Source organism: Microtus pennsylvanicus, chromosome 12, assembly GCF_037038515.1.
Source record: "Microtus pennsylvanicus isolate mMicPen1 chromosome 12, mMicPen1.hap1, whole genome shotgun sequence".
In the NCBI taxonomy this organism is placed as follows: Eukaryota; Metazoa; Chordata; class Mammalia; order Rodentia; family Cricetidae; genus Microtus; species Microtus pennsylvanicus.
The window spans coordinates 68355798-68382583 of NC_134590.1; the positions used below are offsets into that span (position 1 = coordinate 68355798).

The window sequence follows — 26786 nt, forward strand, 5'->3', positions numbered from 1 at the left end:
TCTTCTGAGCAGTCAGTTGCCTCTGGTGCTCTGTGGGGAGAAGGGGACTGAGTCTGGGGGTGTGAGTCTGGGGGTGTGAGTTCCTGTGGAGTGGGTTCTCCTATGAGACCCAGCCGACCTTTTCTTGGTCCGCCTCAGCTGCCCTTGTCAGAGATGGAGATGGGTCCCAGGTGTGGGACCGATGGATGGAGGTAGATCCAGACAGCCCAGCCTGAGTGGCAGGTCGTCTCCATGAGATGTTTTCAGGATTGGTGGGAAGGCCATGCTTAGAGTGGCAAGACTGGCATAAACATTATTCAAGGAAGATGCCAAGTGGCTGCCACATGCAGTAATGCACACAGAGTGTCTTCACAGTTGGGGCTTTGGGGCAGGTGTATAAAGGAGCGAGCGCTGGGGTTGCCCTGAGCACCAAAGTTGGCTCTGCGGGGCCTAGCTCTCCAGAACTGCTCCTGCTAAGGCCCTTGGGAGCTGATCTGAGCTCCTCTCTATGACTGTGAGTGGAAAAGTACCCTGGTATCTGCGGTGCACCCCCAGATGCTGACCCACTGCCCTGGGAAAAAGCAGCTGGAAGAAACGTTCTGCTGAAAGGGGATAAGGGAAAGATGCCCGGTGATGACTGGCTTTTCTTCCTGGATGGATGTTATGTCATGTGGTCACATGATCAGATCACTAATAAGGTTTGGAGAGATGGCTCAGTGGGTTAGGAGTACTGGCTGCTTTTCCAGAGGTCCTGAGTTTGATTCCCAGCACCCACGTGGTGGCTCACAATGCTCAGAAACTCCAGTTCCAAGGGCTCTGACACCTGCTCCCTTCTGGCCTCCATGGGCACTGCATGCATGCGGCCCACAGACATACATGCAGGCAAAACACTCATACACATATAATAAAAATAAAATTAAAAATCACTATTGTTATGATATATCATATGTGGCAACACACAACATATCTTCTACAGCGTTCTCTATCCGGTCACAGTGTCACCACCCCTCATCTGCATCACATCCTATACCATCTAACTATAGTTGACACAATAGCATGTATCACATTTTATCATGTGCACATCAGTGTATTGGGCTGTATATCATATCTGGTATCACGTATGCCGCATATCCAATGACACCATGCTCTTACTGACTCCAAGGATGGTAATTTGGTGTTCACCACGAGCCCAGTGAGTCCAGGATAGATTGTCAAGAAAAGAACAATATGTATTCTTAAAGTCAGCAAAACCAAGACGAGGGAGTGTCATCTCGTCTTCAGGCTCCTCTTCTCTTTAGTGTTTAAATTAGGAAACAGTTGATGAATTAAAGTATTCTATCTACCCATGTGTGAAATTGTCATAGTGGAACCATTGTTTCTACACTCATAGCCACTAATGACCAAAGGGGAAAAGGAGAAGTGGCTGGCGAAACCTGGTGGCTGGGGAGCGTGCATCTCATGCCATTAGTTAGGGCCTCGTGATTGATGAGCTGTGTCCTCAGAGGGGGTGTCCCTGTAACTGTAGGAGACAGGCCCAGAGTAGCAGGGGGCCTGTGCTACCTTCCGAAGCCCAGCCTCTGCACCGCCCTTCACAGTATATATCATCTATAGACAGAGAGCATATTTCACCAGGTCTGATGTGTGACCTGATTCGGATATAATGAGGCTTTGTAGGAGGAAGCTCTGAGACAGAGGGTGTACTGCGCAGACCCAGGTAAAGTTAGGAGGGTGCCCTAGCTGACTGGGGTACCACACGACTCACAGTGGTGCCTGGTAAGCTAGGTGCCCTTCCTGCCTGTGCTCTCTGGCAGCTTTAGTTCCCACTTGGTCTCTCCGTGGTCAGGAGCCTGGTTTCTCAGATGGGGCTCAGGCTTTCCCTTCCTCCTAGTCTCTCTTGTGAAGTTGGCATGTGCTTCGATTCTAAGCCTTTTCTGTGGAGTGCCACGTCTGCTCGCTGAGCCGGTATCTTGCCACCCTGCCCAATGTGCTCTGTTTTGTGGTCTCCTCTCTATTGCTCCAGTATTTCAGCTGGGACTCTCTGGCTCTGTCATGAGAGACTGGAGAGCCCGAGGCTGAGCAGTCTTGTCTTAGTCTTCCTAGACTGCTTTCCACTCCATCTGAAAATCCTACAGCCTCGAGATCCTCTGAGCCCAGAGTCTTTCTGTGACCTGAATTTCTGGCTCTGGACTGAAAGGAACACGCAGCTGAGTTCATCCAAGAGACTCCTAACAGCCGTCTTCCTGGAGGAATTGCAGAGCCAGGGATGGCCCATGTGCACTCGGCATTGGCTGGCCTCTGGATCTCCCAGGAAGATTCCATATGGCAACTGGCACCTTCCCTGTGGCCATCCCAGCCTGCGTGTGCCTGTTTCAGAGGGGTGAAACACCCAAGACATAGCATGTTTCTCAAGAGGACCAGTAAGTCTAGGCAAAGCATGGTATTCGTGTGGTTTTGTTCCTTGACCTTGGAGTGGAACACCCGGGAGCTTTCGGGGAACACTGTGGTACTTGGAGAAGAACTTGGGAGAACCAGGCAAGTGCTGGAACTCATGTGCAGAGCGCCACACTGGGCCTTGCACCACATGCCCCAATGTAGTGGCTGTGCCTGTGCCCTTAGCTGCATCTTCCTTCTGTCCGGAGCCATCTGGACCAGGAATAACTCCCAGTGGCTTCAGCGGTGTGGATTCGTTGATTCTGAAATGACCTCCTTTTCCAAAGATTCCAAAGAGTGATGGACAGTGTGTCCCAGTGACCAGTAAATAGCTGAGCCTGTGGGCCAGAAGCGCCCGTTTTCAGGGGCCACAGGTCTTCTGTAGGTTTGAGAATTCTGACTGGGAAGAGCTTTCTGAGATTCAAAGACCAATGTTGGGCAATGGTGGCACATGCCATTAATCCCAGCACTCGGGAGACAGAAGTAGGTGGATCTCTGAGTTCGAGGCCGGCTGGACGACAGAGCTAGTTCCAGGACAGGCTCCAAAGCCACAGAGAAACCCTGTCTTGAAACCTCCCTGTCCCCCCCCCAAAAAAAACCCAACAACAACAAAGACCAGAGTGGTTATTGGAAGATTACGCACATCTCTTAGATGCATGGTGTAATGATGAAGGGGGGTAGGGAGGCCACTATCCCCTGACCCAGCTGGGTTGGGACTCCATGATCAGCTGTTAAGTACAAAGGAGGCTTTGCTGGCAGCACTTGTGCCGGGACTGCTGGCTGGTGTAAGCATGGTAATCCATTTCGACACTTAACACATGTAGGGTGGGCTTACGTAGGGAAGGAGCATGGACTAGAGGAGGCAGGCCCACAGTCATGACAGGCACTGCTCCTGTGCGAATGCAGATAGACTCTTGCTAGACTGTTCCTGGTTTCTCCCCAGACTGGAGGAGTCAGTGCCCTTCCCTTGTTCACTGCTGTGTAACAGTCCGGTGGTTAGTTTGCTTCCTAGACTCTTCATCCCTATGGGGATAAGAAACACAGGCATTCGCTTTATTTTTCTTTTATAACCTTTAAACTCAGGCTATCCGTGCCTGTGTTCTTGCCACTGGTTTGTTCAGAGGTCAAGGGTATTGTTTGTCTGCGGTCTGCCGTCACAGACAGCTCTGAAGTGATCCCAGAATGGGGCAGTAAGGGTGCCTAAAGTGTAGAGAGAGCATTTGCTCTCCTCACCTTTCCGTCTCTGCGATGCACTACCCAAGAAGAAAGGACTTTAGGGTCCTCTCCTCATCTGCTATACCAGGGCTGGCAGAGCCGGCTCCTCCTGGATTCAATGAGTGAGTCTGAGTCTACCTCTACCCTACCCTCCGCTGGGTGGCTCAAGGATTTCTGTGCTGATCTGGCCTCAGAATAGCCCCTCCGAAGCTCTCTTCCCAGATGCCCCTGAGAACTGGCTTTTGGGACAGAGGTCACTGGAACTCTTCTCCTGGTGACGATGTAGCTGAGTATTCCTCCTCCCCCCATCCAGCATGGTCTGTGCCTCCTCCCCGTTCTGATTATACCCCTTTCCTCCCACAATGGACGCAACCTCCACTTTTCCTGAGTGACCCCAGGACCTCTGGTTGTTGAGGATGTGGAGGAGCCTTTGAGTTCCTGGTTCCCAGCCTGGGTGATGTTTCCTTTTCCTCGAACGCTTCTTCCTCTGGTGGTGAATGGAGAAATGGTGCCCGTGAGGAGTAAGCGCCTCTCAGGCGCAGTAGCTGAGTGGGAGGATTTCGGCAGGGGATGACTCACCAGTACCCAGACAGAGGGAGCCAACCCAAGAAGAGGGAGGCCCTCTGCGGCAGGGTTTCCCCAGGATTCCCTCCACCGTGCTGCCCGTGGTCCTGTACTAGTCTGTCCACGTCACGGGGAAGCCCCTGCTGGCACAAGTGAGATGGGAACAGTGACCTAGTTATTCTTCCCTGCGCCTTTCAAGTGCACAATGTTCTTTTTTTCTAAATAGATGTTATCTAGCCTTGGCCTGCTCTTGAGCTGTGTGTCTTTCATCTGCTATGCTGAATTGGGAGATGCACGGGTGCCCCCCCTTCAGTGACCCGGTGAGGGGACAGCTTGTGGCATCAATAAATCATTGGTGGATGCCTGTGGTCTCTAGGCTAAAGTTCTCATACCCAGGCTTTTCTTTCTTGGGCTGTTTGTGAGCCACAGCACATGACATGGTTTCTCAGTGCAGACTGACCTTGAAAACTGCTTGGTCTAATTATTGGGTTCTGGGTTTTAGAGTCCGGCCTGTGGGTGTGTTTAAGGAGTTTTCTCTGGGGTGGAGGATGCTGTATATGCTTCCAAATTTCCACTCATGACAAAAATTCTGTCGTATTGTTTTGGGGATCTGGGGATTCTGAGTCTATATGTTATAACTAATGATTGCATTTTTATACATGGCAAAGCCGAGGCCCCAGAGGGGAACTTAGGAGTCCATGTTAATGGCACAAGTTTGATTCCCTTGGGTGGAAGGGGTTGCTAGGATGGAGGCTGGGGGCTGCCTCAGGCAATTGTGTTATCACTGCATCTGGGAAATTCTGCCTAGCGGACAGCAGATCACCACTTAGAGAGCCTTTTATTTTGTCTGTTGTGTGCACAGCTGTATCCATAGTGCCTGGAAGAATGGCCAAGAGCAGTGAACTCAGTAAGTTCTCATTGAACAGAACCCAGATTTATCCTTTCATCTTTGCTCCAGGATCTGTGTTCCCTGAAAGGGAGGAGGGGGCCTGTGCCTCAAGGTGGGCTGCTTCCTATTGGGATCCAGCACCAAACAGGGTCAGGACCACATTCTTCCTTCATAGAAAGTACTTGTGATAAATAAGTCACTCTGAGACCATAAATAAGAAATATAGGGCGAATAAAGAAGACGAGGTTTAAAAATCCTGATGTCCTGGAAATGAAGTAAAAGCTTTGTTAGATCTGGGCAAAACATGCCTGGGTCTAAGGGAGCCAAGAGGAGCCCCAGCAGAACAGCTGGCTGTGCCGTTTCCTTAGAAAACACTCTCCTGGGTGCTATGGATTCGGCGCTGCCAGCTTTGACATGCCAGATGCCAGGAAAGACAGACTGAGTGTTGGCAGGTGTTGAGTGCCAGACACGCGGGACCTTGGGGCGTCGGTGAACGGCTGACTTGGAAGGCTCAAGGGAACTGTGGACATTTGTGGACATGAGCAAGTACCTGTCCCAGCAGTTCCTAGGCTGTCTTACCTTCTGTGGCTGCAGAAAGGGAAATGCTGAATGTGCTCCAGAAGGAAGGGCTGGTGTCTCTCTGAAGGAACGTTGCTTATGTGGGTTTGGAAATGCCAACTTTCTCTTTAGGGTTTTGTCTCAGTTTCTCCCATTGAAGATTGGCAGACCACTGGGAATGAGGTTAAAATTTTAAAAGTTTCATTCAAAATGTAAAAAGCAAAATGGGTCTTAAAGACTTAGTGTTACTCCGACTTCCACATGCACTTCTAGGGTCGCTGAAACGGACTGAGTGCTAGGAATTCAGGGCCCGGCCCTTGGGCTGCAGCTGGCTTTGGCGTCTTGCCTACCCAAGCGCAGAGACGGGGGCAGCTGTCCTGTTTGGAAGATGGCTCAGGGGAGCACCCGTGGGACTTGAGGGGAGGCCAGAGGGTGTGGGGATGTGCTGTGCAGGTATTCCAGGTGAGCAGGATGGCAGTTTGTAAACAAAAGTCAGGGTGAAGGTCAGCCAGACACGGGGTGGGATCAGTGCACACACGCTATTTTATTACTGAAAACGTGACCTGCAGTGTTGTCCTAGGAGGCCCTGCAGAGCTGAGGGTGGGGCAGGCAGAGGCTCACCAAAGGCTGCATTGTTTGCCACGTGATCATACGCCTGCCCATGAGGGGACTGTTCTTCCCAGAGTCCTTCATGGAGCAGCCCATGGTGTTCTTTATTAGCGGAATAGAAAAAGCTGGCAAGGGGTGGCTTACGTCTCCCGCAATGAGGTCCATCAGGACAGCTCTGAAGCAAAAGTCCAGAGATTGGCAGAGCTAATGCTGGCAGAGCCGGACTCACACGCCAGGACACTTGAGTCTCCGTGACCAAGTGTAGTGTGTCCTCAGTTGGTCACAGCGACTGGTTCCCCCGTTTTTAATTCCCTTATCACATGGTCTGCCTTTATCCACCTCTCCAGAGCTGTTTCCTTGGAGAGAAGATCCACATCGAAGTTCTTGGCTCGTTTCCTTCTGAGGACTTCCCTGGGTGGGGAGGGGCAGGAGGATGCTTTGTTGGGAGCTCACAGGACTCGTTGTACGTTGATGTGGCTGGCCTTTCCCTCACAAGCGGGCAGAGATGGGCTGCTGTCCTCCGATCAGACCTCCACACACCTCTCACACTCCAGACGCACGCAGCCTGTTCCCCAGTGCTCATGGCCTCCGGAGTGCAGCCGTGACAGCTCACTGGGGTAGCTGCCCGGCAGCCTTCAGCCCTGTGCCCTCTGTCCCTGTGTTCCAGATCTGTGGCTGAGGCTACTGAAGTAGACCTGAACATGCGTGTGGGGCTGCACACCGGCAGGGTGCTCTGTGGTGTCCTGGGCCTACGCAAGTGGCAGTACGATGTGTGGTCCAATGACGTGACCCTGGCCAATGTCATGGAGGCTGCTGGCTTACCTGGGTAAGTTTTAGTTGGGGTGGAAGGTGGCTGAGTACCTTTGTTAGAGTCCTCATCTCGGGCTTTGATCCTGAGGGGACTTGGGGAAGTTCTGCTTTGACCCTCCGGGGGACCCAGCTAAGATCCAGTACACATCTGCAGGAAACCAGAGTGGATCAGACCAGATGTGCATGGGAACTTTACCCTGGCACATGGGGGTATTCTCATGTTTTATTATTGCTTCTGTTTTTTATTTTCTCACACCTGTGTGTGGACAATGCCGTGACTTTAGAGGCTCCCTCGTGGCTGTCAGTCATTCTCTGCCCACTTGGCCATCTTTCAGTCAGCTGCAGAGTTCGACCATGAACTCAAGGCTTTCTCCTACAGGGGATTCACAACGTCTGGAAAGAGCTGGTCTGGAAAGGTGGCTGGAATGCTGTGAGGCAGAGAAGCAAGGCAGGTGGGGGTTCCCATATCATTTCCCACTGCCCTCTCTCCTGGCTACCAGCATCCGGGACCTGCAGCTCCTCACTGCGCTGGTGATGGAGGGCTCCCCTTTCTTTTTTTTGCTCTACCTGTTTGGTTCTCATCTTCTGTATTAGAATCTTCTGACTATTTCCTTCTCTCCTTTGGGTCTCTTCCTGATCCTTCACCAACCCTATTCTGCCTTCCTGGGTTTATGCCCCATCTCTTGGCTTGCCTGGGCCTCCCCGCCCTTGCTTTCCAGGTTTCCCATGCACTGGAACATGAGTGTGGATACCTCAGGAGTCTTGCTCCGAGCAGAATAACCTCTGCTGTGACCCCAGCGAGTGCCTCACCCAGGTCCCTGCACAGCCACACGTGTGAGTTCACGCTCAGCTGTGTTTTTTTTTTCTCCCACAGGAAGGTTCACATCACAAAGACGACCCTCGCATGCCTGAATGGGGACTACGAGGTAGAGCCAGGACATGGCCATGAGAGGAACACCTTCCTGAGAACCCACAACATCGAGACCTTCTTTATTGTGCCGTCCCATCGGAGAAAGGTGGGCAGCCAGTCCCCTCATCCAGTCATAAGCAGCCTGGCTTTACAGAGCGGAGATTTAAATAAACACTTGTTCTCACCTGCTGCTCTCCCAACTGCTCCTCCGGATGTGGGCACAGAGATACTGGCTGCAGGGCTTTGGCTCATGTATATAGGAGGGGAGAAGAGAAAGGAGTAGTTGGAGTCTGGAGTCAGAAATCTGGGGATGCCTGACTGTGCCACTTTGGGTTCTTTTTCCTGTCTTTGGCCCTTCAGACCTTTGTATAGTGGCCTTGAACTTCCTGCAAGAGGCTGGGGTACAAATCTTTGTGAACTTACAGACGCTGTGCTGGAGGGAACTCTGACCATCCTGTGCTGGATGCTTCAGGTCACATTGCCAGGAGAAAGATGATGTGGTTAGGATTGAGGGTGGCAGAGATGCTTCCAGGGCTGAGGTGACCATTCAAGTTGTTTGGATGGCATGGACTGAGATTACCGTTCTGACTCAGATGAGGGGTGAGCTCAGAGGAGGGTGTGAACTCAGATGAGAGAAGTGGTTCAGGTAACTGTACTTGTTGAGGTAGGGGTGCTGGTTCAGTGAGGATGGTGTGTCGCTGAGGGTGTGAACTCAGGTGAGGGTGTGGGTTCAGGTGAGGGTGTGGGCTGAGGTGAGGGTGTGAACTCAGGTGAGGGTGTGGGTTCAGGTGAGGGTGTGGGTTCAGGTGAGGGTGTGGGTTCAGGTGAGGATGTGGGTTCAGGTGAGGGTGAGGGTGTGGGCTGAGGTGAGGGTGTGGGTTCAGGTGAGGGTGTGGGCTGAGGTGAGGGTGTGGGTTCAGGTGAGGGTGTGGGCTGAGGTGAGGGTGTGGGTTCAGGTGAGGGTGTGGGTTCAGGTGAGGATGTGGGTTCAGGTGAGGGTGAGGGTGTGGGCTGAGGTGAGGGTGTGGGTTCAGGTGAGGGTGTGGGTTCAGGTGAGGGTGAGGGTGTGGGTTCAGGTGAGGGTGTGGGCTGAGGTGAGGGTGTGGGTTCAGGTGAGGGTGTGGGTTCAGGTGAGGGTGTGGGCTGAGGTGAGGGTGTGGGTTCAGATGAGGGTGTGGGTTCAGGTGAGGGTGTGGGTTCAGGTGAGGGTGTGGGTTCAGGTGAGGGTGTGGGCTGAGGTGAGGGTGTGGGTTCAGGTGAGGGTGTGGGTTCAGGTGAGGGCTGAGGTGAGGGTGCGGGCTGAGGTGAGGGTGTGGGTTCAGGTGAGGGTGTGGGTTCAGGTGAGGGTGTGGGTTCAGGTGAGGGTGTGGGTTCAGGTGAGGGTGTGGGTTCAGGTGAGGGTGTGGGCTGAGGTGAGGGTGTGGGTTCAGGTGAGGGTGTGGGTTCAGGTGAGGGTGTGGGCTGAGGTGAGGGTGTGGGTTCAGGTGAGGGTGTGGGCTGAGGTGAGGGTGTGAGCTCAGGAGGGTGTTGGCTGAGGTGAGGGTGTGGGTTCAGGTGAGGGTGTGGGTTCAGGTGAGGGTGTGGGTTCAGGTGAGGGTGTGGGCTGAGGTGAGGGTGTGGGCTGAGGTGAGGGTGTGGGTTCAGGTGAGGGTGTTGGCTGAGGTGAGGGTGTGAGCTCAGGAGGGTGTTGCTGAGGTGAGGGTGTGTGCTGAGGTGAGGGTGTGGGTTCAGGTGAGGGTGTGGGTTCAGGTGAGGGTGTGGGTTCAGGTGAGGGTGTGGGTTCAGGTGAGGGTGTGGGTTCAGGTGAGGGTGTGGGTTCAGGTGAGGGTGTGTGCTGAGGTGAGGGTGTGGGTTCAGGTGAGGGTGTGGGTTCAGGTGAGGGTGTGGGTTCAGGTGAGGGTGAGGGTGTGGGTTCAGGTGAGGGTGTGGGTTCAGGTGAGGGTGTGGGCTGAGGTGAGGGTGTGGGCTGAGGTGAGGGTGTGGGCTGAGGTGAGGGTGTGAGCTCAGGAGGTGTGGGCTGAGGTGAGGGTGTGGGTTCAGGTGAGGGTGTGGGCTGAGGTGAGGGTGTGGGTTCAGGTGAGGGTGTGGGTTCAGGTGAGGGTGTGGGCTGAGGTGAGGGTATGGGCTGAGGTGAGGGTGTGGGCTGAGGTGAGGGTGTGAGCTCAGAAGGGTGTGGGCTGAGGTGAGGGTGTGGGTTCAGGTGAGGGTGTGGGTTCAGGTGAGGGTGTGGGCTGAGGTGAGGATGTGGGCTGAGGTGAGGGTGTGGGTTCAGGTGAGGGTGTGGGTTCAGGTGAGGGTGTGGGTTCAGGTGAGGGTGTGGGGTGAGGTGAGGGTGTGGGGTGAGGTGAGGGTGTGGGTTCAGGTGAGGGTGTGGGCTGAGGTGAGGGTGTGGGTTCAGGTGAGGGTGTGGGTTCAGGTGAGGGTGTGGGCTGAGGTGAGGGTATGGGCTGAGGTGAGGGTGTGGGTTCAGGTGAGGGTGTGGGTTCAGGTGAGGGTGTGGGCTGAGGTGAGGGTGTGGGGTGAGGTGAGGGTGTGAGCTCAGGAGGGTGTGGGCTGAGGTGAGGGTGTGGGCTGAGGTGAGGGTGTGGGTTCAGGTGAGGGTGTGGGTTCAGGTGAGGGTGTGGGTTCAGGTGAGGGTGTGGGTTCAGATGAGGGTGTGGGTTCAGGTGAGGGTGTGGGTTCAGGTGAGGGTGTGGGTTCAGGTGAGGGTGTGGGTTCAGGTGAGGGTGTGGGTTCAGGTGAGGGTGTGGGTTCAGGTGAGGGTGTGGGCTGAGGTGAGGGTGTGGGTTCAGGTGAGGGTGTGGGTTCAGGTGAGGGTGTGGGTTCAGGTGAGGGTGTGGGTTCAGTTGAGGGTGTGGGTTCAGGTGAGGGTGTGGGTTCAGGTGAGGGTGTGGGTTCAGGTGAGGATGTGGGTTCAGGTGAGGGTGTGGGTTCAGGTGAGGGTGTGGGCTGAGGTGAGGGTGTGGGTTCAGGTGAGGGTGTGGGCTGAGGTGAGGGTGTGGGTTCAGGTGAGGGTGTGGGCTGAGGTGAGGGTGTGGGTTCAGGTGAGGGTGTGGGTTCAGGTGAGGATGTGGGTTCAGGTGAGGGTGAGGGTGTGGGCTGAGGTGAGGGTGTGGGTTCAGGTGAGGGTGTGGGTTCAGGTGAGGGTGAGGGTGTGGGTTCAGGTGAGGGTGTGGGCTGAGGTGAGGGTGTGGGTTCAGGTGAGGGTGTGGGTTCAGGTGAGGGTGTGGGCTGAGGTGAGGGTGTGGGTTCAGATGAGGGTGTGGGTTCAGGTGAGGGTGTGGGTTCAGGTGAGGGTGTGGGTTCAGGTGAGGGTGTGGGCTGAGGTGAGGGTGTGGGTTCAGGTGAGGGTGTGGGTTCAGGTGAGGGCTGAGGTGAGGGTGCGGGCTGAGGTGAGGGTGTGGGTTCAGGTGAGGGTGTGGGTTCAGGTGAGGGTGTGGGTTCAGGTGAGGGTGTGGGTTCAGGTGAGGGTGTGGGTTCAGGTGAGGGTGTGGGCTGAGGTGAGGGTGTGGGTTCAGGTGAGGGTGTGGGTTCAGGTGAGGGTGTGGGCTGAGGTGAGGGTGTGGGTTCAGGTGAGGGTGTGGGCTGAGGTGAGGGTGTGAGCTCAGGAGGGTGTTGGCTGAGGTGAGGGTGTGGGTTCAGGTGAGGGTGTGGGTTCAGGTGAGGGTGTGGGTTCAGGTGAGGGTGTGGGCTGAGGTGAGGGTGTGGGCTGAGGTGAGGGTGTGGGTTCAGGTGAGGGTGTTGGCTGAGGTGAGGGTGTGAGCTCAGGAGGGTGTTGCTGAGGTGAGGGTGTGTGCTGAGGTGAGGGTGTGGGTTCAGGTGAGGGTGTGGGTTCAGGTGAGGGTGTGTGCTGAGGTGAGGGTGTGGGTTCAGGTGAGGGTGTGGGTTCAGGTGAGGGTGTGGGTTCAGGTGAGGGTGAGGGTGTGGGTTCAGGTGAGGGTGTGGGTTCAGGTGAGGGTGTGGGCTGAGGTGAGGGTGTGGGCTGAGGTGAGGGTGTGGGCTGAGGTGAGGGTGTGAGCTCAGGAGGTGTGGGCTGAGGTGAGGGTGTGGGTTCAGGTGAGGGTGTGGGCTGAGGTGAGGGTGTGGGTTCAGGTGAGGGTGTGGGTTCAGGTGAGGGTGTGGGCTGAGGTGAGGGTATGGGCTGAGGTGAGGGTGTGGGCTGAGGTGAGGGTGTGAGCTCAGGAGGGTGTGGGCTGAGGTGAGGGTGTGGGTTCAGGTGAGGGTGTGGGTTCAGGTGAGGGTGTGGGCTGAGGTGAGGATGTGGGCTGAGGTGAGGGTGTGGGTTCAGGTGAGGGTGTGGGCTGAGGTGAGGGTGTGGGTTCAGGTGAGGGTGTGGGTTCAGGTGAGGGTGTGGGTTCAGGTGAGGGTGTGGGTTCAGGTGAGGGTGTGGGCTGAGGTGAGGGTGTGGGCTGAGGTGAGGGTGTGAGCTCAGGTGGGTGTGTGCTCAGGTGAAGGTGTGAACTCAGGTAAGGGTGTGGCGCAGATGTAGTTAGGTCCTCACATGACGATTTAGGTGGACGATGGTTCTCTTGAAGATGAAGGTTCTGGTTTAGGTGATGGGTTAGGTGAGTTTGCCTGTTCACATGAAGCTATGTGTTTAGTTGAGGGTGCAGGCTCATGTGACAGTGAGTGTGTAGTTTCCTGGATACCTGGTGTGCAGGAGGTACCAAGCAACCTAATTTCAGGGCCCGCTAGTTCCTATCACTGTTAAGGTCATGTTTCCAGCCCTGGAGTCGAGATCCGCTTCATTGACAATGTTTCCTCTCCCCTTGTGTTTGGATAGATATTTCCAGGCTTGATTCTCTCCGATATAAAACCAGCCAAGAGGATGAAGTTCAAGACTGTCTGCTACCTGCTGGTGCAGCTCATGCATTGCCGGAAAATGTTCAAAGCAGAGATCCCCTTCTCCAACGTAATGACCTGCGAGGATGATGACAAGGTAGGAGTGGCCGAGGGTCCTGGGGTCCTGCTCTCTCTCCTCCCGCCTGGTGCAGCTTGGCTAGGACACTCCTCACCGGTGATACCTGTCTGATCAGGTGACGCAGCACAAGTCTGTATGTTAATTCATATTTTGTATGTATCCAAGTCTAAGCTCGCATTCCCCACGTGCTGTCCGAGGAGCTCGGGTTAGTCCTTCAGGTCTGCTAATCTTCAGCTTTCTCTTCCTGTCGCCATGGGCTTCTGTGGTCCCATGCACCTAACTCTCACATTGCATGGGGAATGTGAAAAGGATCCAGGAAGTGATGGGGGGAGGGAGACGGACTTGCATGTGTAAAAGGTTCAGCTGGCAGGATGCAGCCTTGATTTCTAGCTCCATATGTTAGCCAGCCCAGGCGGCCACCACAAAAGCGCCCAGTCTGAGAGGTGTTAACCGCAAGCACTCACTCACTGGCAGCCTGATGTCCAAGGTCAGGGTACCTGCAGGCCTAGTCTCTTTTTGGTTTGCAGGAACTGTCTTCTTGCTGTGTCCTGTGTAGTAGGCACAGGCTTTGGAGTCATCTCCTCTTCTTATAAGGGCATAATCCCATCAGGACTCCCTCTAAAGAAACACCTCCCAAGTCTCCTCCTGTTCTATTGTCTTTGTGGGAGTTAGATTTTCAGCACATGGATTTGGGGGGGAGGGGGTGAAATAAGGGTTCAGCCATCGCGGTTGGCAGTGCTTTTTTTCTCTCCCAGCATGCTTCACTGGGTCCTGCCTTCCAGGGCCGCTGTTAATTCAGAGCCCTTCCAGTTCCCTGTGATACCGTACCTGTGTGCCCTGGTCCATCCTTGGTGCCCCATCTTGTGTTCTGGCCACACAGCACACTTTCTCTTAGGTCGCTTTGTAACTGGTACCCAGTGTCCCCAGAGGACCTGTCTGGAAATGAATTATGTTGCCGTTTCTTTTCCTTCACTTTCTTCTGTTATTTTTCCTGGAAGGCTTATTATTTGGGTGTTGGAGCTCTTGAACTGACTGAACTCCTCCCTCCCCTGAGCTCTTCCCTTCTATTTTCTGGAAAGTATTTTTTCAACTTTATCATCTGTCTTCATTAGGGTTTCTGTTGCTGCGATGAAACACCCTGACCAAAAGGCAAGTTGGGGAGGAGAGGATTTGTTTGGCTTACACTTCGTCACTGAAGGAAGTCAGGACAGGAACTCAAACAGCAGGATCCTGGAGGCAGGAGCTGATGCAGAGGCCATGGAGGGGAGCTGCTTACTGGCTTGTTTCCCTTGGTTTGCTTAGCCTGCTTTCTTACAGAACCCAGGACCACCAGCCCAGGGATGGCACCACCCTCTTCAATCACTAGTTGAGAAAATGCCTTGTAGCTGAATCTCATGGAGGTATTTCCTCAGCTGAGGCTCCTTCCTCTCTGATGACTCCAGCTTGTTGTTGGAGGGAGGGAGCCCATTTGTTGATCCTGGCCGCCCAGCTAGCTTAGACCCGAAATAAAGACACAGAAACTATATTAATTAAATCACTGCTTAGCCCATTAGCTCTAGTTTCTTACTGGCTAACTCTTACATATTAATTTAACCCCTTTCTATTAATCTGTGTATCACCACTAGGCCGGAGCGTTACCAGCAAAGTCTCAGCACATTCATCTCTGGTGGTGGTTCCACAACGTCTCCCTGACTCTGCCCTTCTTTCTTCCAGCATTCGATTCAGTCCTCCCTGCCTACCTAAGTTCTGCCCTATCAACAGGCCAAGGCAGTTTCTTTATTCATTAATGGTAATCACTGTGCACAGAGGGGAAGGGACTCCCACATTATCTTGTCTCACATTGGCACACAAAACCGGCTAGTACATCATCCAATGCCTCTGTTGAGCTTTTCAATTCTTAAAAATTCCGGGTACTCTTTATTTTATGAGTAATTCCCTAATGAAATTGTATTCCATGTCAGAGACCCCAGGCTGACGTGGTGGAAACTTGCCATGTAGCTAAGGATGCCCTTGAACTTCTGCCTCTCCTGCCTCTACCTCCCAACACTGGGATTACAGATGTGTGCCGTCACATCTGGTTTTAATGCAGGGGATCAATCGCAGGGCTTCACGGGTATGCCAGGCAAGCACTGCAACCCCAGCTTCCATCACTCGCTGAGATTAACTTAATTTTTATAATATTTGTGGGTGGGTTCACATACCTGTGTACTATGGGGTGCAGGTGGACGCCTGTAGCTGCTGGCTTTCTACTTCCAAACTCAGCCATCAGACCTGGTGACAGATGCTTTTCCCTGCTGAGCCATCTCACTCTCTCAGGATTTTTATTCTATTTTTTTTAAAATGTGTGTGTGTGGTATGCATGCCTGTTGTGGGTGCATGTATGCGTATTGAGGGGGGTGCACTTGTGAACATGTACTTCTGAGATCGAAGGTTAATGTTGGGTACCTTCCTCGATTGATCTCCACCTTGTTCTTTGAGGCAGGGTCTCCCCCTGGAATCCAGTGCTCACCCAGGTGCTACTCTAACTAGGTAGCTGACTCAAAGAATCCTCTGACCCTGCCTGCCTAGCTCTGGAATGACAGTGGGCTACCACGCCCACCCGGCTCTGACTTGGGTTTAGGGAGCTGCCTTCCAGTCCTTACTCTTGTTCTTGCATGGCAGGCACTTTAGCCACTGGCCCTTCTCCTCAGCCCCCTCATGGAGGTTTTTTAAGAGAGAATTGCTGGTCCTGGAAACATCTGTTTTCTTCGAGCAGCTGTTTTCATGTTTCCCTTTAACATGTCTGTCGTCATCTGTAATCCCACAGACACCGGAGCCTTTTCCGCCTTGTTTTTGAGGGAGAAGACTGCAAAGCTGGCTGCTAGTGCTGAGCTAGGGACGGCGCTCCAGTGGCGTCTGTGGACGCCAGGGTTCTCTGTCTTGGATGATCAGGCCGTCACTTGTGGGTCTTCAGATCTTCTGGGCATGTGGTGGTGGTTATGATGGTGTCTCAGGCTTCACTTCAACCACACAGAGCCAGAGACCCTGATTCCCCTTCTGGGGAAGACCACACATTGTTTCACCAAAGAGCGTGGGGTGCACTTTAGGGCTCTAGTGCCACCTTGTGGATGGCTCTTGACCAGAACCACTGTATCCAGCAGTGCTTGAGCCTGAAGGTGCCTGGCCCCGCGTGGCCCACTCTGTCAGCCCTCTGAGATTACACTGGCTTTACCTTGCCTCTGTTTGCTCCACCCTGTTGCTGCCTTTCCCACCGTTGTTTGTTCTGCTGTTACTGGTTTTATACCTTTTAAAGAAAGAAACTTCCTGGTGCAGTTAGAGGCTTTTCGGGACTCTTGCTTATAGTGGTTCCTTGCCACAAGAATTGTGTATGTGAGTTCCTCTGTGCCGGAACTTTTTCCGAGAATATTCTAAGAACTTCATTCATGGTGGATCACATCAGAGAGGATGATTAGCTTTTATGTGTGCCCAGGCAACTGGAAGCTTGCATTATACTAAATGCTTGGCTTCTTGGCTTCCGTCACAGTAGGAATTTTAGCTCTAATGACACAGACAGCAGACAGACAGACACACAGACACACAGACAGACAGACAGACACACACACACACACACACACACACACACACACACACACACACATCTGGTAGGTTCCTCATCCCATCCATCCCCTGTCCTGGAGATGCACGATCAGCCAGAGCGATCTTCAGCAGGGATCCTGGTCACTTTAGCCAGCATGCTCTGACCTCCGATGTCTACTGAGTAGATTTCTGTCCACAGAGCCTCTTTTCTTCTTGACTGTACACCCCCAGTTGCTGTGCTGCATTCAGAGTTGAATCCAGGAGCCTGCCACCGTGGCCTCTGTACTTTCTGCAAGGTCTTGTGTAGAGCCTGCCCCATTATTGAAATGATTTCCTTTTAATAACACCGAGCCTCGGTGTGGTGTCTCTTCCACCATGCTTTGGTTTCTCTCCTTTGCTGTTGTTGTTACCACACCAGGGACGGATCCTGATAGCGTACCTCAGCCCCCAAACACATTTGCACCTGTTCCATTTGTGCTTCGGACCCTTTCCTGCCCATGAAGGAATTTATTATGGATGACATCTCCAAATACAAAAATGCACAAGAAAGGCAAATGAAAAACGTTTGTCATCCACCACCCCCAGATGAGACCTGGCACTCTAGCTCCGTCAGTGTCCTAACTGTGGGCCCTGGAGTTCCTTTAAGGGTCTTCATTATATCGTAGAGGCATTTCGGCTGCTTGTTTCTCCTTCTCTTGTCTGGGTGTATCATACAGTTGTCTTTACATCATTAGCCGCCCCTCAGTCTGAGTTTTCAGTCTTTGGCTTAGGCTTTAAACCCAAGGAGAGATGGTTTATGTGGCATTGATATTTGGGACTTTTCTGTTTTTACTAACAAAGGCAGGTCATGGTACTTTTATTCGTGGAAGTACAGTTTCATCCCTGGGCATTCTGTAAACTGTGCCTGGCAAGTATGGGCTCTGTGTGTGCCACTGATGAGAGATTATGGTGCCATCACCAGCAGTGACTGTTGAGGGGCACAGTCAGTGTGGAGTCACCAGCAGTGACACTGAGGGGCACAGTCAGCGTGGAGTCACCAGCAGTGACACTGAGGGGCACATTCAGTGTGGAGTCACCAGCAGTGACACTGAGGGGCACAGCCAGCATAGGATAAGGGCCTTCTTTATTATTGTTTTCTGATTTTTTGAAATGTATTTGTTCCTCTGTTCTACACTCAGAAACCTCCCCATTCTACATTTATTCATTCTCTCTCTCTCCTTCCCTCCCTTCTTCCTCCCTCCCTCCCCCCTCCCTCCCTCCATACCTCCCTCCCTCGCTACCCCTTCTTCACCCCCGCCCCCTTGTATACAGTTTTAAATCTAAGCGTATCAATTTAAAGCAACATGAAAGCCGCTTGTGTGGGCGACACAGGAGTCAAGTGCTCTGGATTGCTCCTGTTTCTCTGTTCCCTTCTGGAAATCAGCTTGTGTATGAAGTGGGTGGTAACCAGGTGAACTGAGCCTTTTCCACCCCAGAAACGCCTCAGGCATTTGGAGGCCCACACATATCCCAGCCATTTCTTTGTGGCTGAATGGCCTCCAGGTATAGGCACAGGCCTGACTCCCCTAGGGGCTCACTGGTCAACAGGGACTTCATTTCTCTGTATCGCATTCCTGGGTGCTGGGCACATCTGATTCCATGAACATCTTAGCAAGCAGTGCCGGATAGCCTGGGCTTGGGAAGACTCCTGGGCTAATGAAAGACTCTTCTAATCTTGGACGGCTGCTGCCAGCCTGGGCTTTCTCTAGTGTCTTATTCTGTCCACGCTGTGTGCAAACCCTGGCTTCTCCAGCCGCTCCAGCAAGGCAACTTAGCAAGGCTTGGAGCATTGCCAGTGTGCTGGACACAGTGTGTTTTCTTCCCAGTTTCCACACCTCCTGAGCCTTTTGTTTAAAAACGATGAGGGATGATTATCATTTACTGAAGAGAACGCTCAGCTTGTATGATCCACGTTAATAGAAACCAATTGTAGTGACTTTTTAAAATCATCTTGGGTTTTCTTGGTCAGTAATAATATCTACTTTAAACAGGGCTATTGTTCTTTCCCACGTAATAATTAAACTAGATAATAGTAATAAGGGTGGGCATTCTTTCTCATTCTGACTCTTAATGAAGATGCATAGGATTTTACCAATCCTTGTGGTGCTTTGAGCTAGGAATGCCTCAGGGTGGTCTCTGTAAGTTAGTGTTGACATTTTTTTGGTGGGGGATGATAACTGGATGTTGTATTTTAAGAAATATTTTCAATCAAGATGATCTGCGAAGGGACTTTTGCCTCTGCTGTCCTTGGGTATCTCAGGGTCTCTGTCCTTACAGTGTCGTGGGTGCCATTTCGTTATATAGGTTGAGATTGTAGGCTAAGTTTGGTGTAACTGGGAAGTTGGGGATTCTTGGCAAATAGACTTTCTCATGGTCTTTAGCTGCCGTTGTGTGGTTATTTTGCTTTTCTGGTTTCCCACTCTTGATCGTTATGTCAAGAGACAATAGCTTTCTTGTGGCCCCTGCCGGTTTTACCTGCACCCGTTGACATTTCCGATTGTGGCTTCTCTAGCTCCTGGCCTGGGATAGATGTGGCAGAAGATGCCCCCGGGACCCTTGTTACACACAGTTCCTCTTTGAGTCCCAGGGTTTTGAAAGCCTACTCTCCTTTTCCACCTCCCATAACGCCTGTGTTTATTGTCTATGTTGTCTGTGTTTTGTTGGAACACGGAGGGGTCTCTTTATCCCGTCCTTTCTGCGGCTGCGCTGTAGTGTATTCTAATAGTCTATCCTCTGCTGGGGCATGGGAAGCATCAGAGTCCCTGCTATGAGTCCTTGGCTGTGAGACCACAACAGGTGCCTTCAGATGACACTGTTTTCCTTTCCACAACCCGGGCCCTTCCTGCACCTGCCATGTGATGTACAGAAGAGGATCACACCCTGGTCCTTTCAGCCCAGGCTACCTGTCACTTCTCACCATTCCTCCCCCAAAGACAAAGGCTAGCTGCCTTTGTAGCAAACTTCTAGGCATCCCTTCCTGCGTATGTGGACTTGTGAGTGAAGGTGGTTATCCTATCCAAGTCTCATTCCTGTGTCTGTGAGCTAGTGGGTGCAGGTGGCTGCTTGTCCTGCATTCTTGTCGTTGAATCCATAGTCCTCTCCTCACTGATATCAAACAGACATTCTGTGATTTGCAGTAGGGACCTGGGAACTTGAATACTGGGTGTTAGGGCACCACCCTTTCCAACTCTAGCCAGCAGGGGGCAGCACTACGACAGCGTTTCACAGTTCTCAACCCAGCAGATAAGGATGGCTGACAACCAAGTGCACATGGGTGCTTTTGTCCAACAAGTGGAACATCTGATGCCTTTTTCTCTATTTCCATGGTGACTGCAGCGGAGGGCATTGAGGACAGCCTCGGAGAAGCTCAGAAACCGTTCGTCTTTCTCTACCAACGTGGTCTACACCACTCCGGGCACACGTGTCAACAGGTACATTAGCCGTCTTCTTGAAGCCCGCCAGACAGAGCTGGAGATGGCAGATCTGAACTTCTTCACCCTGAAGTACAAACACGCTGAACGAGAGCAAAAAGTGAGTGACTTGGCGCTTCCTGCCTCCCTGTCCCCGAGGAGTTTGTGTCTTCCAGCTGGGTTGATCACTCTCTTGCTCTCCCTCTCTCCCTCCTTGACCCGTGTTCCTTCTCCCATCTCCCTCCCCCTCCCCCACAGTACCACCAGCTTCAGGATGAGTACTTCACCAGCGCCGTTGTCCTCGCCCTCATCCTGGCCGCCTTATTTGGGCTTGTCTACCTTCTGATAATTCCACAGTAAGTGTTGCTCCCGTGCTTATCAGTGGTGTGGGAAGGTGACCAAGAGTTTGGGTCTCTGCCGGTACTGGTTATGTTTCTTGTTTGTGTGACTGAATAGCTGAGGAGAAGCAATTGAAGGGAAGAAGGGCTGATTTGGGCTCACGTGACATCAGGGGAAACCTTCAGCTTGGGTGGTAGGGGCATGAGGCCATTCGCTCACGTGAGGATGGATCTCGAAGTGGAGTGTGTGTGACCTGGGGCTCATGCTCCATGACTCCCTTCTTCCCATCATGCACCACGTCCTAAAGGTTTGACAACCTACCCAAATAGTGCCACTGTCTAGGGGCTAAGTGTTCAAACCCATTTCACTCTGAAACCAAACACTGGGGTTGGACCTGGGGGTCTTTATGTGCTCCAGATGCACTTCCCAGTTACTCTTCTGTTGTGCCTGGCATTTGAGGAGGGCATTGGCCACCTGCCCTTCTTCTTCAGGTGCTCAGGTTGGTACTTTGACAAGCCTGTTGGCATACAACATCCTTACCATTTTTAGTTTTGAAATTACGGAATGCCAAGACTTTGTGTGTGTGTGTGTGTGTGTGTGTGTGTGTGTGTGCGAGTGCGCACGTGCGTGCGTGCATGTGTGTGTGTGTGTGTTGCTTTCCTCATTGAAATGGCTTGCACCGTTGTCCTCAGAGGGCCTTCTGAGGAGAACACATGGCCTTTCTGCCTCCTGGGTCCACATCACTTTAAAAGACATTAAAATAAAAAGTAGACTGTGAAAAGGAAGAAAACAGAGCCATTTAAATGACATTTAACGGTCCTGTGAGTCAGTGTAAGCTTGGAGCTTTTGTTTGGAGGAAGACACAAGGAAGTTTCCGGTTGTCTGTTTCTTCGGGCACTTGTTTCCCAGGACGACCTACCTTGAGGGCATAATGTCTCCTAAGAGTTTCCAGAAAGCACACAGAAGTTCTCTATACCTGTGAAGGACAGGACACTTCAGCTGTGGTCTGCACAGACAACTGTGAACTTGGCAGTCTCTCGGATGGTTTTGCGAGGGGTTATGTTTTTTTCTAGAAACATCTTTCCCAGACAAGTATCAATAGTACAGCTCCCCGAAGTCAAGTACTTCCTCCAGTAGGAGGAAAGGTCTTCCAGAAAGTCATGTGACCTGAATCCAAACATTAACTTTGGGGTGAGGTAGTAAGGATGATGATGGTCTTGGAACCCTCATCCAGAAGCCCCAAGTGTCTTCACTAGGAGAGAACCAGGCGAAGTCAGTCCCCAGGGACGTGTGTCAAATGGTTAATGGCAATGCTTCCTCCTGAGATTCTGGGCATTGGGGGCCAGGAAGAGAGGCCCAGTTCTGAGGCATTTATCTGATACATTGTATCTGGCCCAATTCTGTGGTATCTATCTGATACATTGTACCTGGCCTGGTTCTGCCGTATGTATCTGATATACATTGTACCTAGCTCCCACCGACCAGTTACCTGTGTCCTCTGTCTCCAGGAGTGTGGCTGTCCTGCTGCTGCTGGTGTTTTCTATCTGCTTCTTGGTGGCCTGTATCCTGTACCTGCACATCACGCGGGTCCAGGTATGTTTGTGTGTCTTCTACAGGTGTCCAGGTATGTGAGCCTATGTCCAAGACCATGTACCTGAGTATTCTGTGTGTAGTCTCATGGCAGAGCGGTTCTATCCTTCATTCTCAGTGGCAAGTAGAAGACATCTGTCCACGTGGCAGGCGCTGGTTGAGTCCAGGGTACTGCGCCTTGTGTCATGTTTTGGGGGCTCCTTCTTGGCCCAGCCAGTGGGTGGTAAATACTAATGAAAAAGGACCTTAAAGTATATATTCCCTTTGCGACTTGGTTGGAGTGCCCAGGGCAGTTCGTTTCTTATATATCTATGCAACTGGTCTAAGGTGGGCGTGGTCCAGGTGGGCTATCTGTGCTGTCACGACTCTGATGCTCAAGTGTAATTTGGACTTTTGGAGCAAAGGCTGAGTATCATACTCTTGCCTCCTCACTTTCCTTTAGAGGTCTGTTTCTCTTGGCCCTGTGCTCTTGTCTCATAGGCTCAGCCTATTTCCCAGTGCCCCATCTCTAACACTCCCCTACTGGGGATGTTAGACCTGGGCTTACTTTTGTATAATTGTCGAAAATTGCAACCCCTTGAGAGGATTTAGTCTGATTTCACTCATTTAGCTTCATCATTATTCCCAGGTACATCTTGGGTTTTATTTTTCTAATTTAAAAGATACTCTATATTAAGACCACATTTACATCTTGTTGGCTTCCATAGGTTGAGTGACGTTTGGTTTAAAATTTCCGGCTTCAGATAATATTGCCTTTGTCGTAGAGTTTCAATGAAAGCATGACATCGGGATGGTAATTTTTAAAGCTGTCATTTTGTCTGCATTGATGGGAGCCAGTGTGTCAACCTGGTGGTGTGCAAATAGCACAATACGTGCAAACAGCACAATACATGCAAAAAGTGTGAAGATGTGTGTGTGTGTGTTGGGGGTTGGACATAGTAGCTCACAGTGTAGCTGAGGAACACAGAGACCCTGGAGCCCCACCCAGCATCTCATCAGGGGACTCCTGATCCCTGGGGAAGAGCCACACCATTCTTCATGACCCAGCATCTCATTGGGGGACTCCAGGACCCCTAGGCAGAGTCACACAATTCTTCATGACCTAGCATTTCATCAGGGGACCCCAGTTCCCCTCAGTAGAGTTACTGACCTAGCATCTTGCCCATAAAACTAATATTCAAGTCCAAATACCACCTGGCTGTCTAAAACTCATGTTCTCTGAGATCAAATTGTGACGGCCTCCCCTAAACCACCCTCTGTGAAAACACAGCTGCCCTCCTGGGTGGCGACTCAGGCCAGAATAACTCCTGGATATTAACAGCCAGGTCAGCTGGCCCCCCTGCTCACCCCCAGCCTCACCGAAGAGCAGCATGGAAGATTTCCTAAACTGGTGTTTTTGAAGCAGCAGCCCCCATTGCTTCAGGGGCTTCTCTGGTGCCCAGATTCATGCGGGCCAACACCTGGGAAGCAGAGAGGAACCTGCACTCCACTGGAACAGAGGCAGGTGGGACTCAGCTCCCAGGAGGGCGCCCCAGGTCAGGGTTGATGAACGAAGGCGGCACATGGTGACTGGTATCCACCAGGCTGTGTTGAACTCCGTGCTTCGGCTGATTAGGTTTGGTGGAGGCTGTGGGAATAGATGGTGGGGTAGGGGCTTGGGGGTGGAACAGTGGGCAGGTCAGCAGACGGGAAGTCAAGCCAAGCAGGAGAGAATCCAGCATGGCCAGCCACACAGGTGGGACTATGGACAGCTGCCAGGATGTATCTCCAAGGAGACTATGGCTTTGATAGTGTAGCTATGCTTTCCTCTGTGGTCCATGGGGACAGTTGCATTGGTCGCCGTTCCTAAAGACGACTCCCTTCCTTCCTTATTTCATCGACTCCCTTCCTTCCTTATTTCATAGAACTCAGGGATGCTTCAAGCCAGGTGACTATTTCATTTTGCATGGTCTCTCTGCCACTTAGTGCTAGTATCGGTCCAATGCTGGCTTCCCTTGGGGTGACCAAAATATGACAGCAGTTTCATCTTTTTCTCTACTAGATAGGAGCATGCATCTAGAACAGGGGACTCTGCTCTCCACGTCATTCAAAAGATCCATTCGCCTCCTGCTTGGGGTGTCAGCCTCGACTGGGTGCACTCAGAGGGGCGGAACACGGGAGGCATGGATATCCGTCAGCACAGGGAGTTTCTTTGTAGGACGGGGCTGCTGGCAGCTCTGGAGTTTAAAGTTTGCAGACCCAGGAGAGAGAAAGCAAGGACATCTCTTCTGGTCTGCTTGTTCCTCCTGTTGAAGTCCTTCCCAAAGAAAGGGAATCAGCATGAAGAGGCAGCGGGACTCCAGTGTTTGCTGACACACCATTGGCAATAGCCAAGCATCCCTGATTGGTGAACAGCAGGTCAAAACCAGCTGAGTTTCCTGTTGCTTCCTGACATAGCCGCAGCCATCAGACACACATAATCTCATCTGTTTGTGAGCTCCTGGCTCTAGAGAGTGTAGTCCATGCATGCCTTTTGATATCTAAGATATCAAGTCATGGCTTCTCAAAAGGCCATGGGGAATGACTAATTCCTGGTCCATTATGGTTGGTAGAATTCAGTTCTGGGCAATTGTGAGACTCACCGTTTCCTTACAGATTGCTGCAGCACAAGCCTCCTCCAGACTCTCAGTGGCACAGGGAACCTCACTATCATTCCCCTTCATTTTCCCTCTTTCCACCATCTAGAAAAAAAAACGTTCCGGCAAAAAGCTCTGCTTTTCTTTTTTTCCCATTACGTTTTTTATTTTTAATTAAAAAATGGTAATCAAATGTATGCATTGGATACAAGATGATGTTATACATTATGTTGCAAACTGATTGTCGCATCACCCACCGTGGCTTGTTTGTTTTTGTAGTAAGATCATTTAAAGTCAACTCCTAGAAGTTTTGAAGCATGCACTATGTTGCCATTCACCGTAGCTCTCCGCTGTGCAGTCTTTCTCACAACCTCGCTCTTCCCAGCTCACTGAAATTTCGCAGCATTTTCCCATGAGCTCCTTACCGGATCTTCTGGCATCTACCGTTCTTCACTCCCTTTCTGTGAATTTGAGTCTTAGATTCCACACCTCAGTGAGACCATACGGTGTATTTCTGCACCGGATTTACTTTATTTAACGTAACTCCCTCCAGGGTTATCAAGGTTTGGTACAGACTGAAGGGTTTACTTCTTTTCTGGGGCTGAGTAGCACTCCGCTCTTTGTCTGTTCGTTGGTCAGCAGGGTACCTTCGGTTAGTCTGGCCCCATCTTGGCTACTGTGAGCAGTGCTGAAGTGACCGTGGCACAGGGGAGCACAGCTGTCTCTTCACTTCTTTTCTGAGAGATGATCTTCCGTATCCCAGAGAGATCTCAGACTCGCTATGTAGTCAGGGAAATTCTGAACCTCCTCCTTCTACCCTCCTGAGTGCTGGGATTACAGGGGCATGCCCCGCACCTTGTCATGTGTAGTTCCCAAGGCGGAACTCGGGAGTTTGTGTCTCCTAGGCAAACACCCTCCTAGCTACATGGCCCGTCTTCTCTTCTTCATATTGATTTCTTTCTTTTGGATGTATAGCCGGCAGGAGGATTACTGGATCACATGGAAATTCTGTTCTTAGTTTGATGACAGACCTCCATTCCGTTTTCCATAATGGTTGTGCTAATGTACATCCGTCCCCTACAATTATCAGTTGTTTGATAAGTCACTCCAGCCGGGCCATGGGCATCTCTTTTTGGTTTTAGTTTGTATGTCTCCAATGGTTTGTGATGAATGTTGGCCATGGATCATTATCGGACTTTTCTGTATTGACTTGCGAAGTATATATTAAATCCTTTAGCTGCTTAAAAATGGATTTTTCATTTGCTTGCTATTGAATTGCCAGTATTCCATATATATTTTGAATATTTATCCCCTCATTACTTGTATGTTTTACAAATAATGTTTCCCAATCTGTGAGTTATTTATTAATTATCATAGATGCCAAAACTCTGTGGCATTGGCCCAGCTTGTTTCTTTGGATGTAGCTCCAGAAGCATGGGGCTGGAGAGAAAGGGCAATGGGGTTGCCGCCAGCTAAAGAGCTTTGGAGCGGCAAAAAAAAAAAAAGTCATGTGATCAGATTAGATGCATGAGTTACTCCCATCTGAATGACTTGTTACAAACCTTCTGCAGGACTGTAATGTCATGTGATTCCAGCCATAGGCACTCATAGTCTTTGGTACAAGAACAGGGGTGAGAAACCTCAAGGGCTGTTAAGAACCATTGTCTATACCAAGTATGCGAAACAAATGCCCATTTAGTTAGATTTTTATTTTTCTGTAGTTTGTAACCTGAATAGAAGTTTTGACAGTCTAACAAACATTTCTGAGGATTATGGGAGACTCCTAGTCTTGCCTGTTAATTTCTGAAGCTACTCTGAATGATTTCTGCATATGTGGCCATCCTTCTGGCTCTGGACTAGCATGGCCAGATACACTATTTGTATGAGTTGCCAGTTTTGAGTATTTAGAGAGTTCTGGAAAACCTGGACCCCTGCTTATAAGATACTGTCACCTCCCTGGCACTGTGAGCAAGTTTTCAGAAGGTCGTTAAACTGTTCCGTGCAGTCTGCTGCATTCTGAAGCTCCTGTAAGACTCATGAATGGTGCTCATTGTTATGCCTAGGCTGTGCAGAAGCTGGAGCCAGGCTGGCCCTGGTGAATGGAAGTCTGTGTTGCTGAGTCTTGAGTTCAGTGTTGTTGAGTACACCATGTCCATTTGGTGACGAGGTGCTGTCGTATGCAGCCACTTCTGCCAGAAAACACCCAGTTCATGATAGGCAGCTCAGGGCTTGTGGTAATCAGACAATTCCATTTCTACCAAGTCCCAGTGATACCATTGTCAGGGGCTGGGGCAGATGTTTTCAGGTTCTAGGCTTACCCAAAGAATTGAAA

General features: G+C 51.4%; 1 protein-coding gene across 3 annotated transcripts in view; it reads left to right on the plus strand.

Annotated features, from left to right (window-relative positions):
* Positions 1–26786, plus strand: part of Adcy1 (adenylate cyclase 1) — a 126848-nt gene that overhangs the window by 57217 nt on the left and 42845 nt on the right. For all 3 annotated transcript variants that reach the window (XR_012907327.1, XR_012907328.1, XM_075944302.1), the window contains exons 6-11: positions 6912–7070; positions 7929–8070; positions 12748–12903; positions 19837–20031; positions 20169–20266; positions 21758–21842. Coding sequence is in view for 1 of the 3 variants with exons in the window: in XM_075944302.1 (XP_075800417.1) it covers positions 6912–7070; positions 7929–8070; positions 12748–12903; positions 19837–20031; positions 20169–20266; positions 21758–21842 (835 nt within the window). In the remaining 2 variants the exon portion in view is untranslated. The remainder of the gene's footprint in view (positions 1–6911; positions 7071–7928; positions 8071–12747; positions 12904–19836; positions 20032–20168; positions 20267–21757; positions 21843–26786) is intronic.